General features: G+C 47.5%; 1 protein-coding gene across 3 annotated transcripts in view; it reads right to left on the reverse strand.

Annotated features, from left to right (window-relative positions):
- Positions 1–6,992: 6,992 nt before the first annotated feature.
- The window catches only part of ABCC11 (ATP binding cassette subfamily C member 11), an 80,649-nt gene continuing 74,144 nt past the window's right edge, over positions 6,993–13,497 (reverse strand). For 2 of the 3 annotated variants that reach the window (XM_069549791.1, XM_069549792.1), the window contains exons 26-29: positions 10,875–10,953; positions 10,197–10,310; positions 7,526–7,690; positions 6,993–7,415 (exon numbers count right to left, since the gene is read on the reverse strand). In XM_069549791.1, the coding sequence (XP_069405892.1) occupies positions 7,323–7,415; positions 7,526–7,690; positions 10,197–10,310; positions 10,875–10,953 (451 nt within the window). In that variant the 3' untranslated portion in view covers positions 6,993–7,322. The remainder of the gene's footprint in view (positions 7,416–7,525; positions 7,691–10,196; positions 10,311–10,874; positions 10,954–13,497) is intronic. The other variant, XM_069549793.1, reaches the window with a different exon arrangement.

Genomic DNA, 13,497 nt, shown 5'->3' on the forward strand with positions numbered 1-13,497 from the left:
ATTGGAGGAGAAGTGTCTACCACATTGTGTTGGTTTCTGCCATGCAACAACATGAATCAGCCGTAGGCACACGCATGTTCCCTCCCTCCTGAACCTCCCTTGCACCGCCCACACCATCCCAGCCCTCTACATTGTCACCGAATGCCGGATTTGAGCTCCCTGCCTCATACGGCAAATTCCTACTGGCTGTCTATTTCACATGCAGTAATGTGTATGTCTCCGTGCTGCTCTCCCGGTTCGTCCCATCCTCTCCTTCCTTCACTGTGCCCACAGTCTGCTCTCCATGTCTGCATTTCCACTGCTGCCGATTTTTCTAGATTCCATATATATGTGTTAATATATAACATTTGTTTTTCTCTTTCTGACTTACTTCACTCTGTAAGATAAGCTCTAGGTTCATCCACCTCATTAGAATGGACTCAAATGTGTTTTTTTATGGCTGAGTAATATTCCACACGTGGGAAAGATGACCCTCCATTCTCAGGACCAGGAAAACTATGCTCATTGTCAACAAGTATATTTTTTTTAATGATTGGTAGTGAAGTTCTTGTAACACATCTTTCTTCTTTCTTCATGCTAACTGTTAAGGAACTCAGAGTGAAAACTCTTAGCCTTTTCTAGCTATGGTGCACAATCTCATGGCACGTATTTTGTGTGGACATGCTCTGTAAGCTCTAAATCATGAATCGGACACAAGCCCAGAACTGTGAAGTGTATTGATGAGTGTGGGGAAAGGGGTGAGGAGCATCCCAGTAAATGCCGAGTGGCACTGGGACTGTCCTGTTGGAACAGAAGGTTCTGAATCAGTCAGTTGTTGCTAGAGTGCAGCACAAACGACAAAGCATTTGGGAACCAAGGACTGGCCAGGAAGCAGAATTATTAAGTGGGAAAATGATACTCCTCTTTGCTGTAATGAGAAATGGTTTTGCCCTGTTACTGCTTAGAGCTCATGCAATGGCTGCAGGAACTAGGGAAGGGTCAGCCAAACAGCAACACTCGAGTTTGTGTGAGGGGCTTACTCCCTGCTCTGAGCAAACCGTGCCCGAGCACAGTATTGGGTGAGGCCTTTCTCCCCAGCCCTGGCTACCCTCTTGTCCTTTCTTTTTTTCCACAATATAATTTTATTTTGTTTGTTTTGTTTTTAATTTTTGGCCACACTGCATAGCATGCAGGATCTCAGTTCTCTTACCACGGATCAAAACCATGCCCCCTGCATTGGGAGCTCAGAGTCTTAACCATTAGACCACCAGGGAAGTCCCCTCTCCTGCCCCTTCTGTTCCTCCCTGTTTTAGAGTCAAGTCCCAAGCCAGCCAGTTAAAAGCCAGTGGTACAGCTGTGGGCAAGAAGCCTCTGTCTGGGACTCAGCTTCCCTCTGTAAAATCAAGAATGGAAATAAATGAGGGTTCTTAACCCTTTTTGTGCCATGGATCTCTTTGACATCCAGAATAGAGTTTCTAATGCATCAAATAAACTACACAGGAGTGGGAAGAAAACCAATTACACTGATACATAGTTAGCAAAACAATATGTAAAAAGTAAACTCAGATATTGTCATATGTGCGCTTCTCTACTGATAGAGTAAATAACTACTATCATTTCAAAGCAGTGATGCATATAAATGATATTTTTTGAGGATTCCCTGGTGGTCCAGTGGCTAAGACTCCACACTTCCAGTACAGGGGGCCTGGGTTCAATCCCTGGTCAGGAAACAATCCCTGGTCAGGGAATGAGATCCCACATGCTGCAACTAAGAACCCATGTGCCTCAACTAAGACCCAGCACAGCTAGATAAATACATAATAAAATAAATGATATTGAGACATCTAAAACAACTGAAGTGAGATTTGAGAATACTGATGATTTCTATTGAGGACAAAGTCACAGGCAGTGCTAATACCATTACAGTTTGTTGTCTCCTTCATAGTCAACGGAAATTTCTGTTAGTGAAAGCAAAAACAATTTTTCCCATTCAAGTTGATGGCTCCCCTGAATCTAGCTAAGGAGTCCATGGACTACAGGTTAAGAACATCTGACCTGACAGTGTCTGAAGTTGCTTCTGACTCTGACATAGTTGGATTCCACAGAGTTGGACAGACTACCACACTGAGGTTAATGAGGGTGAAACGGTACTGTCTTAACAGCTGGCACCTATCATAGGGTGGAAACTGGTTTTTGTTCGTTTGTTTAAAGAACTGCCTTGACCAGTCTCTTGAGGTAAACTATACGACCCTGAAGACTTGCCCAGCAGGAAAAGTCATCAACAGAGAGAAATGAACAGTTCTGAGTAGCACGCATCAGGGCTTGGGAAGCGGAAGCAGAAATAACTCAGAGGGTATGAGGCAGACTAGTACAGAAACTCCCGCTTGGCCCAGACTTCACTGAAGTCCTCTGCATCGCTGAGCGACTATCGCTTTCACTTTCACACATACAAAGGGAATAAGGAAATTAAGAGAAAGTGCTGAGTTCTCCTTCGGAGTCAACGTGATGGAGGAAACGAGTGTCTGTGTGGTCCAAGTGGGTCGCTCTGGAGTCTGAACCAAAAGAGGTCATAGAAATAAAAGTGCCCCAGAAATGGACTTTGGGGAAACTTTGGAGAACACATTAGAACCAAGGTTTAAACCTTCGCGGTCTAGCCCCTACAGGATAGAGTCATCTTGCTAACTCCTGGGTTCTGAGAGTGTGGTGCTGGGTCCGGCTTCAACAACATCTGGGAACTTGTTAGAAGGGCAAATTCTCGAGCCCCACTCCAGACCTCCTGAATCAGAACGTGTGTCGGGGTGCGGGCCCTGGCAAGGTTTGCTTTAGCCCTCCAGGCTAAAGAACCCCCGCCGTTGGCAGTATTATGTTCACCATTGCATCCTGGAGTCATATACGCCCTGGAAGTTATCCAATCTGATCTCCCACGCACACAGAATCCCTGCCAGGACTCAGTCTTGTGGGAACCCTCCGAGCCTGGAAATACCAGCAGCGTCCCTTGCCCTACACCAGGGAGAACCGTCTGAATCAGAAAAGGCTGCCAGCCAGGGGCAGCTCCTAGCCTGACCTTTCCAGCTGAAGAATGTTTGTTCCTGGGGACCTGGGGCTGCCCTCTGGAGCTGTTCCTAGAGGAAGCCCTTAGGGAAAGGGCTTCTTCTTCTCCTTCTTTCCTGGTCCTTCTCACAACATAGCTCAGGCCACCTAGTGGTCGCCCTTGGAAGCGTCTCCGTGCAGCTATGTTTCTCTTAAAATAGTGCCCAGAGCTAGAGGCAGAGGGCAGGGCAGGGCCACCGTCTCCTTTGATCTGCACATCTGCTTGAGGTTTCTGTGACCACATCCACATCACATAGTTTGTGTTGAAGTTTTTCCACAGCACTCAACCTGGAGGGGGACTAGGCCCTGACGGCAGATGGAGGCCTTTAGATCCCTGAACACTAAAAATACCCTCCTATCCCCATAGGGATGTAATTGAAAATACAGATAATGGCAAGTTCAGTTCAGTCACTCAGTCGTGTCCGACTCTTTGCAACCGCATGAATTGCAGCACACCAGGCCTCCCTGTCCATCACCAACTCCCGGAGTTCACTCAGATTCATATCCATCGAGTCCGTGTTACCATCCAGCCATCTCATCCTCGGTCGTCCCCTTCTCCTCCTGACCCTAATCCCTCCTAGCATCAAAGTCTTTTCCAATGAGTCAACTCTTCACATGAGGTGGCCAAAGTACTGGAGTTTCAGCTTTACCATCATTCCTTCCAAAGAAATCCCAGCGCTGATCTCCTTCAGAATGGACTGGTTGGATCTCCTTGCAGTCTAAGGGACTCTCAAGAGTCTTCTCCAACACCACAGTTCAAAAGCATCAATTCTTCAGTGCTCAGCCTTCTTCACAGTCCAACTCTCACATCCATACATGACCACTGGAAAAACCATAGCCTTGACTAGACGGACCTTAGTCGGCAAAGTAATGTCTCTGCAAACCGCTAAGTAAATATGGGCTTCTCTAGTGACTCAGATGGTAAAGAATCCGCCTGCAATGCAGGAGACCTGGGTTGGGAAGATCCCCTGGAGGAGGGCATGGCAACCCACTCCAGTACTCTTGCCTGGAGAATCCCACAGACTGAGGAGCCTGGAGGGCTACAGTCCATGGGGTCACAAAGAGTCAGACACGATTGAGTGACTAAGCACAGCACTAAGTAAATACAAGGAAGTAGAGCTGCCTTCTCTCATTATAATCATTTTTAGGTTATTTTTGAAATATCGGCTTTGGGGGGGGAGGGACTTCCCTGGTCGTCCAATGATTAAGAATTCACCTTTCAATGCAGAGAATATGGCTTTGATGCCTGGTCAGGGAACTACAATCCCACATGCCATGGGTCAGCTAATCCATGCACTGCAACTGAAGAAGTCTGTGCGCTTCAATGAAGATCCAGTGCAGCCAAAATTATTTTTAATGCAATTTTAAAAACTGTATTATAATATAGCTCAGATAGCCCCCAAATATATAAAGAATTAAAGAAAACAAACTCATATACTCATCATTCAACTTAAGGAATAAAATATTACCAATCAGTTCAGTCCATTTCAGTCACTCAGTAGTGTCCAACTCTGCGACCCCATGAATTGCAGCATGGCAGGCCTCCCTGTCCATCACCATCTCCCGGAGTTCACTCAGACTCACATCCATCGAGTCAGTGATGCCATCCAGCCATCTCATCCTCGGTCGTCCCCTTCTCCTCCTGCCCCCAATCCCTCCCAGTATCAGAGTCTTTTCCAATGAGTCAACTCTTTGCATGAGGTGGGCACAGTACTGGAGTTTCAGCTTTAGCATCAGTCCTTCCAAAGAACACCCAGGACTGATCTCCTTTAGGATGGACTGGTTGGATCTCCTTGCAGTCCAAGGGACTCTCAAGAGTCTACCGTTTTTAAAAAAAAGAAAAAAAGCATCATATATTATTTTTTCAAACAGTTTTGCTTTATTGTTGTTTGGAGCCAATGGTTCTCAATTTCCACTGCATATTAGACTCACTTACCGCTTTAAAAATGTGTACATTCTCTACCGCAAACCAACGAAATCAAAACACCTAGACCCCATCAGGATATTTTAAGCACCCTGGGTGACTCCAGTGTGCTGGGAAGGCTGAGAACCCGCCCTGAAGAGGAGCTGCTGTGAGGAGAGGTGGAATGAGGCCCTGAAGACCAAGTGGAAACGGGCTCTGGTTCTTGTCCGCTGACTAAGGGCTCAACAGTAGTACTCGGTGGATCTAGACCTGGAACCCGCGGAACTTTCCCCGCATTTTTGGGAAGAGCCTGCCATCTGCTGGCCAACTGAAGGAAAACAGGCAGCTAACTTTGTCCCATGAGGCAGCAGCACTGAGTATGTGGAGAGCCCTCCCACACGTGACGCAGGCAGCTGCCCCACCGCAGCTCCGGGAGAGGGCAGGGCTGGGCGAGGAGAGTGATCTTCAACTTGCCGACGAGCAGCTCTGCGACCCTGCAGAGTTGTGCCAGGCTGGGAGCAGGAGCGGCCGCTCTTCAGGGCCCCAGGAGGAAAAAGCAAGGACGAGGGGAAGAGGACCCACTGAACAAAAGGATTTTTAAGAGAGAGGAGACATCCACCTGGTAAACACTCTCAGGAGAGAAGCGGGTGCTGCCTAAGAACCAGGAAGGGCACGGAGGCGACGCACACGTGGCGCTAGCTCAGGTCCCGCGGCTGAATCAGCCCTGCCACAGTTCACTCCCACACGGGTTTGTTTGCTTTTCTCTCTGCCTGGGACTCTCTTCCTTACCCCAGTCCCCCTCATCTGAGCAAAGCTTTGTCCATTTTTCTGGTCTCATCACTTCCAGCAGGAAGCTTGCTCTGACTGCCTCCATCTCCTGAACCCTGCCCTTGCCTCCTGTTGCTTGCTTTTAGAACCTCCTGTTTACTTGCTTACTACTTAATCTCTGGGAGGGCTTCCCTGGTGGCTCAGCTGCTAAAGAATCTGTCTGCAATGTGGGAGACCTGGGTTCGATTCCTGGGTTAGGAAGATTTCCCTGAAGAAGGGAACTGCTACCCCACTCCAGTATTCTGGCCTGGAGAATTTCACAGTCCATGGGGTCACAAAGAGTCAGACACTGAGCGACTTTCACTCACTACTTACTCTCTGGAGGGCAAATTCCATGAAGGCGGGGACATCATTACGTCCCCAGCATCCACCCCAGTGCAACAGGGTCAGAAATACTCGTTTACTGAATTGATCTTTCTTAGGGCAAAATCAGACACTAATCTGAAAACAAAAGGAAAGTACTTTGAAACATATTCTCCTCGAACAATGAGGTCTTCCTGGAAGTAAATTGAAAATAATTACCTTTTCTATTTATACGTATCTATAAACATTAGGGGTGGGGGGCCACATATGTATTAATAATAAGTTAACTCTTTATTTCACCCATCTATGCTCCAATTAGTAAGCAAGCACATCGTAGACAGCTACTATTTGGGGGCTGTTCACTCTTTCCTAACGTAGTAATAACACTCCAATTTTATTTGGGGGAAACAACCCTCTCCATCCTTCGTTTACGTGATTCAGGGTAGCTGATCCCATCCCCAGGCCCGGGTACAGGCATACAATTTGGGCCTGGCCCCTCACTGCATTCCAGCAGCCTAACACGTAACTAGTTCAGGGATGAGCAACTCAAGTTGGCCCAGTGAGATTTAGCCCTGGAGTTTTGCTGGAATCCCTGGAGAAAGAGGACTGGGAGTAAGGAGCTGGTAGAATGTGAGCCTCGGGCTGCTGGCAGCCATGCTGTACCATGAGGAGAGAAGGCCAGAGAGTGAAGTCAAACAAATGAAAGTGAGACTGAGTGAAGAAAGGCAGAGCCCGCACGGCAGACGTCCTTTTGATACTGGCACTCAACCCAGAGTTTTTTCTGGAACTTTCCATCACATGAGCTAATAACGTCCCTTTTACCAGAAAGCTTAAGAACGTTTCTGTTCCCTGTAGCTGAATGAGTACCAGCTAACAGAGAAAGCAGAACTGAGAGTGCAACTTTATTTTTTCTTTTTTTCAAAATCAGTATACCACTTGCAACACTTTAACACCAATCAGAATATTGTAATACACTTTACCATTATTATGAAATTATTCCGTGGTCTCCAGGGGAGCCAGCAAGTGCCCTACTCCAGGCTGTGCTCCCTAAGTGTCCTTTTCCCGCCCATCACCAGCACTTTGAGCACGCTCCAGCCCTGCTTTGCAGAGAAGCAGCCATCTCTGCAGAGAAGGCTGCAGGCTGCAGTCTTCCCCGCCGGCTCTGACAATTGCACCGTGGCCGGCTCAGCCACACCCGCCTCCACGCAGTCCCCCCTCCTCAGCTCATCGAACTACTGGCTGTTGCCAGCAGGGCTGCGAACATGGACCCCGGCTTCTTCTGCAGGACCTCAGGCTTGTCAAACTCCACCACCTGGGAGGCAGAGAGAGAAGGGGAGAGAAGCAGGGTGCAGCTGAGCTTGGTCCTGAGGGATCTGAAGGCCTGGGCACCACCCTCCCCGCGGCCTGGGGGTGTCCCCTCACCTTCCCGTTGCCCATGACTAGGATGCGGTCGCAGTTGAGGATGGTGGTGACGCGGTGTGCGATGATCAGCACTGTGCAGCCCCGGAAACTTTCACGGATTGTGTGTTGGATGAGGATGTCTGTCTCCAAGTCAAGGGAGGCCGTGGCCTCATCAATAAGGATGATCTGGTAGATAAGAAACAGGGCTGAAGGCAGCCTCCTCAGACTCAACCCTGGGTCTAGTCCTGGGGTGACCACTAGTCCGCCTAGTACCTCAGCTGGAAAATCAGATCTTTGGACTTGGTTCGAAACCCACTTAGAGCTTTAAGTTATCCATCACATTATGAAGAGAATGTTAAGTCTCAACCAAGAGCTAACTATACTTTGTGTCTGTTAGTAGCTTAGTAGTGTCTGACTCTTTGCAACTCCATGGACTGTAGCCCGCTAGGCTCCTCTGTCCATGAAATTCTCCAGGCAAGAATCCTGGAGTGGGTTACCATTTCCTTCTCCAGGGGGTCTTCCCAACCCAGGGATAGAACCCAGGTCTCCTGCATTGCAGGCAGATTCTTTACAATCTGAACTACCAGGGACGCCTTCTTTAGTGACCAGAAAATTAAGTTCTTAAAAGTGAAAATGTGCCAGTAGCAACTTCCTGTTTTATGAACTGCCTTCCTATTTGTCTGAATTAACTTAGAGCAATGTTCCTCTCAGGACAGCCAAGCACACATCCTGGGTGGCAGAAGAGATGGTGCAGCGAGTATGTGGATAAATGCACTTTTTACTTTAACATGTTTATATTTCTTTCATTAACAATATGCATCAGATGTCCTTTGCAGCAACATGGATGGCCCTAGAGATTGTCATACCGAGTGAAGTAAGACAGAGAAAGAGAAATATGACATCCCTTATATGTAGAATCTAAAAAGAAATGATATAAATGAACTTACAAAACAGAAAGAGACTAGCAGACTTAGAGAACAAACTTTCGGTTTCAGGGGGAGGAAGAAAGGGGAGAAGGGATAGTTAGAGGGTTGGGGATGGACATGTACACACAGCTATATTTACAACAGATAAACAACAAGATCCTATTGTGTAGCAAAGGGAACTCTGCTCAATGCTATGAGCCTGGATGGGAGGGGAGTTTGGGGGAGAATGGATACATGTATATGTATGGCTGAATCCCTTTGCTATTGGCCTGAAACTATCATAACATTGTTAATTGGCTATACCCCAACACAAAATTAAAAAGTTGAAAAAAAATAGGCATTGGAAGAATTTAATCGGCATAGAAAGTGTGATTTTTGCTCCTTCACAAGACAAGGCATCACAAGTAACTCACAGGCTAGGTGGTACACAGATATGACAAAAATCATGAAGTGATGACACAAACTTGGAAAACAATCTAGAGAAAGCCGCCTTCACACCAAGCAGCTCAGTAACTGAAATACGGAACTGAGGGGCTAAGAAAATGCTACCCACACACTGCCAGGCCTGTCACCCCTCTCTCTGAGCAAGAGGGGAAAGTCCTTCCTCCTCTGAAATCTCCCTGCTCCAGGCCCCATCGAGCTCTGTCTGCTCCTCTTCTCAGCTCTGACTGACGCACCAACAGTTTTTGCACTGCTCATTGACTGACCATGTTGTGTATTGCCCGTCCATGTGTGTGTAAGTATGTATACATGTGTGAGTGTGGAAGTATGTGTATGTATGTGTGTACAGCGCCTCACTTGTGAGGGAAAGTTGGCTCCTAAGTAGCCCCTGTAGTACCTGAAATATTTGGAAAATTTTAAACCAACAAAGGTCCGTCTAGTCAAGACTATGGTTTTTCCAGTGAGAGTTGGACTATAAAGAAAGGTGAGCGCTGAAGAATTGATGCTTTTGAACCGTGGTGTTGGAGAAGACTTTTAAGAGTCCCTTGGACTGCAAGGAGATCCAACCAGTCCATTCTAAAGGAGATCAGTCCTGGGTGTTCATTGGAAGGACTGATGCTAAAGCTGAAACTCCAACACTTTGGCCACCTGATGCGAAGAGCTGACTCATTGGAAAAGACCCTGATGCTGGGAAACATTGAAGGTGGGAGGAGAAGGGGGCGACAGAGGATGAGATGGTTGGATGGCATCACTGACACAATGGAGATGAGCTTGAGTAAACTCCAGGAGTTGGTGATGGACAGGGAGGCCTGGCATGCTGCAATCCATGGGGTCACAAAGAGTCGGACACGACTGAGCAACTGAATTGAACTGAACTGATCTGAACTGAAGAAACACTGTTGGATGAAACTTAAAAAAAAAAAATGTTATTTTGCTCCTAAACAGGGGTCATCTGATTCTCAAATCTAACAAAGATGAGGGAATGTCCTGCACCCACGTTTTAAAAGGAAAACACAGTAGGCAACTTTGAGTGAATGTATCTCTAGCCTTGTGGCTTTGTGCAGGAGGAGTATGTTGGGGCTTGGTTGTGGCAGGGACATTTCAAGTCTAGGTTGGGGTGCCAGGGTGCAGAGCACGTGGACAGAGAGGCCCCCCTTCCACAGGCAGGGTTGCCCAGAATGGCAGAAAGTGACCACCAAGCCCTTTGTAGATTTGTGGACAGAACCCAGTGTGGAGCCCAGAGTCCCAGGTGCCTGAGGGAGAAACAGCAGTGTGTTTCCCAAGCTGGGCATCACCCAGACCCCTCACGTGCCCCCAGCTCTCACCTTGGAGCTGCGGAGGAGGGCCCGGGCAATGCAGAGCAGCTGCCGCTCCCCCACGGAGAAGTTTGAGCCATTTTCCACAACTTCTGCTTGCAGGCCTTGTGGCAACTTTGAGATCTGTGATATCGAGGAAGACGCCCGTGAGCCACAATGGGATGAGTTCAAAAACTGACCCCCTCATACCTCTCCTGTCCTGTCCTGTCTGTGACACTCCCTCCCCGCCCCCGTCTCCACACTCCAGACACTGACCTTTCTCGTCCCCAGCTCTGCCCATCCAGTTCCCCTCACAAGGTCTTTGCACCTGCTAGCTTTTATACCTGGAATGTTCTCTCAAAGATCTGTGCCCAGCTGCCCCCTCAGCATTTGGTCTGTTAAATGTATGTCTCTACAGAGGCCCTGGCTGGGCACCCACTGCGGTGTCTGCAGCTCTTATCAATACCTACACAGCACTGGTCCCATCTGAGTCTCTCCTGACTGTAAGCACCAGAAAGACAAAGCTGTACAGCCCTTGCCCTGAGCTGGTACATGCCTGGCTTACTACTGGCATCATCAGCCTTTATCTAGGGATCTCAAACCATCTCATTCCCGTGAGATGATTTAATCCACGCAGCCTCTGGCATACCACACCAGAGGAGCCCCGAGGACCAGCAGGACTGAGAATTCAGCCTTGCACTTACTCACCATCTTGTTCAGGAACGTCCTCTCCAAGGCATCCCAGATCTGCTCGTCCGTGCAGCGGTCAAAGGGGTCCAGGTTGAATCTGCCTCGGGAAAGAAAGGGACGTGTTCAAGAAGCGCACTTGCCCATCAAGTCGTCTGCACCCCGCAGAGCACGTGACCGAGGATGCCTGAGAAAGTGAAACTTGCTCAGTTGTGTCCAACTCTTTGGGACCCCATAGCCTGTAAGCCCACCAGGCTCCTCTGTCCATGGAATTTTCCAGTCTAGAATACCGGAGTAGGTTGCCATTTCCATCTTTGGGGGATCGTTCGGACCCAGGGATTGAACCCAGGTGTATCACATTGCAGGCAGACTTCTTGCCATCTGAGCCACCAGGGTAGTCAGGATGGTTAGAGCTGGATTATTGGATCCAGAGAAACTCATCAAACTCCCACAAATGGTCTTCCTTGTGCCTTCCCAGTACCCCTTCCTTCTGCAGGCAGCAGCTCCCAAGTCTTGTTTGGGGGCCACCTCCTTCCTAGCCATCAAGCCTGTGTGGTCCAGGTGGGGCTCTACCACCAGCTCAGGGTGGAGCAGACTCCGGTGCAAGCAAACCAGGGGGCGGTAACCCCTGGCGCAGCGATTGGCTGAGGGGTGGGGAAGGTAACCAATCAGAGTGTATCTCAGGACCTAGACAACAATCACCAGAAAAGGGGCTTGTACTTTCTCACCAAGTGAACAAATGAGGCTACAACCATCTTGCCTTGGGAAGAGGAGACATGGAGCCCCCACGGGCCACAGTGGAGCCCAAGGATAAAGCCAAGGCAGACTGAAGGGGATATTGGTCCTTTGAATCAACCTTGGCCTTCCTGTTTTGTGATCCAAGAGGTTCTTTTAGCTTAAGCTATCTGGGGTGTGTGTGTGTGTGCATCCCTGTATGTGTTAGCATATACATAACATAATATTTACCATTTTAACTGTAATTGTACAATTTAGTGGTGTTCAATACATTTACAATGTCAGGTAACAATCCATTAAAACTCATCAACACCAATAAAAACTCTGCCGATTAAACGTTCTCCCTCCCCTTCCTCCCTTAGCCCCTGGTAACCTCTTTTCAAAATTCTTTCTGTTTCTACGAATCTGCCTATTCCTGCTATCTCATTTAAGTGGAAATATACAATATTTGGAGCTTCCCAGGTGGCATTAGTGGTGAAGAACCCGCCTGCCAATACAAGTAGACATCATAGACTCAGTTCGATCCCTGGGTTGGGAAAGATCCCTGGAGGAGGGCACGGCAACCCACTCCAGTGTTCTTGCCTGGAGAATCCCATGGACAGAGGAGCCTGGCGGGCTACAGTCCACAGGGTCACAAAGAGTCGGACAGGACTGAAGCATCCTGCCTCTGGCTTACTTCACTTAGCATAATGCTTTCAAGATCCAGCCATGTTGCATCATATATCAATTTTTCATTTGTTTCTGATTGAATGATATACCACAGTTTGTATAGGTCACATTTTGTTTATACATTCATCTCTCGATGGACATTTGGGTGTTTCTACCTTTTGGCTACTGTGAATAAGGTCATAAGCACTGGTATACAAATATCTGTTACGCCCTGCTTTCAATTCTGTGGTAATTCTTTCAGATCTGTAGATCTGATTCTTGAAATGTAATTCCTTCAAATCTGTAGAACCAGATTTGGTGGGTCATATGATAATTCTATATTTACCTCTTTGAGGAACTGCCACATTGTTTTCCACCGTGGCTGTGCTATTTTACATTCCCATCAATAGTTCATGAGGGTTCCAGTTTCTCAACATTCTTACCAACACTTGTTATGATCCTTTTTCTTTTCTTATTATTGCTAGTCTAGTAGGTATAAGGTGGTATCTCATTGTGGTAAGGTTGTTTTATTCTGTCTGTTGCAGAGAAGGAATCCTAACTGATCATCCAGGCAACTAACATCCTGTTTGGATCTAATTGGACTTTATCCCCATTAAGGTTTACCCTGGCATTTGGCATAGGAAACATTATAAACACATCCTTGTTATGCAGCCACTCCGTCCCAACTGAAACCTGTCTTAACCGCTGTTTTTTTTTCCCCCAGTTCAACAAATACATTTTGTGTGTATGGCTAGATTGAAGAAGCAGAAGGTAGAATGCCCTACTTGCATGATATTTGATAGTTTCCAAAGCATTTTCACAGATAGGTTCATTGGCATCTTCTTCCTCATGAGAGGGATCTCTTATTGTTGAGAAAATTATGACTTATCAGTGTTAAGTGGCTTGTTCAAACTCATACCACAAGTCAGAGAGACAGGCTGGAATCAAGGTACTCAGAGTTAGACAAAACCTCAAAAGGTAGGGAACCCAGGTCTCCCGTACGCCGGTCCACACTTTCTGCTTCAAGCGGGGGGGGAGGAGGGGGGGCGGGAGGGGAGGTACTATCCCTCGTTAGGGTGTTGAACTACCTGGAGTTGTATCTCATCTTTACCATCTATGTGTGTGTCTCCTTCAATAAGTCACTTTCCTAAGTTCAGTTTGTAGAAAGTAATAGTGCCCACCCCCCAGAGTTGCTCTGACACTGCAATGATACAGAATATTAAAGCATAGGGCTGGCACATTTAAATGCTCAATAAACATT

Source organism: Ovis canadensis, chromosome 14, assembly GCF_042477335.2.
Source record: "Ovis canadensis isolate MfBH-ARS-UI-01 breed Bighorn chromosome 14, ARS-UI_OviCan_v2, whole genome shotgun sequence".
In the NCBI taxonomy this organism is placed as follows: Eukaryota; Metazoa; Chordata; class Mammalia; order Artiodactyla; family Bovidae; genus Ovis; species Ovis canadensis.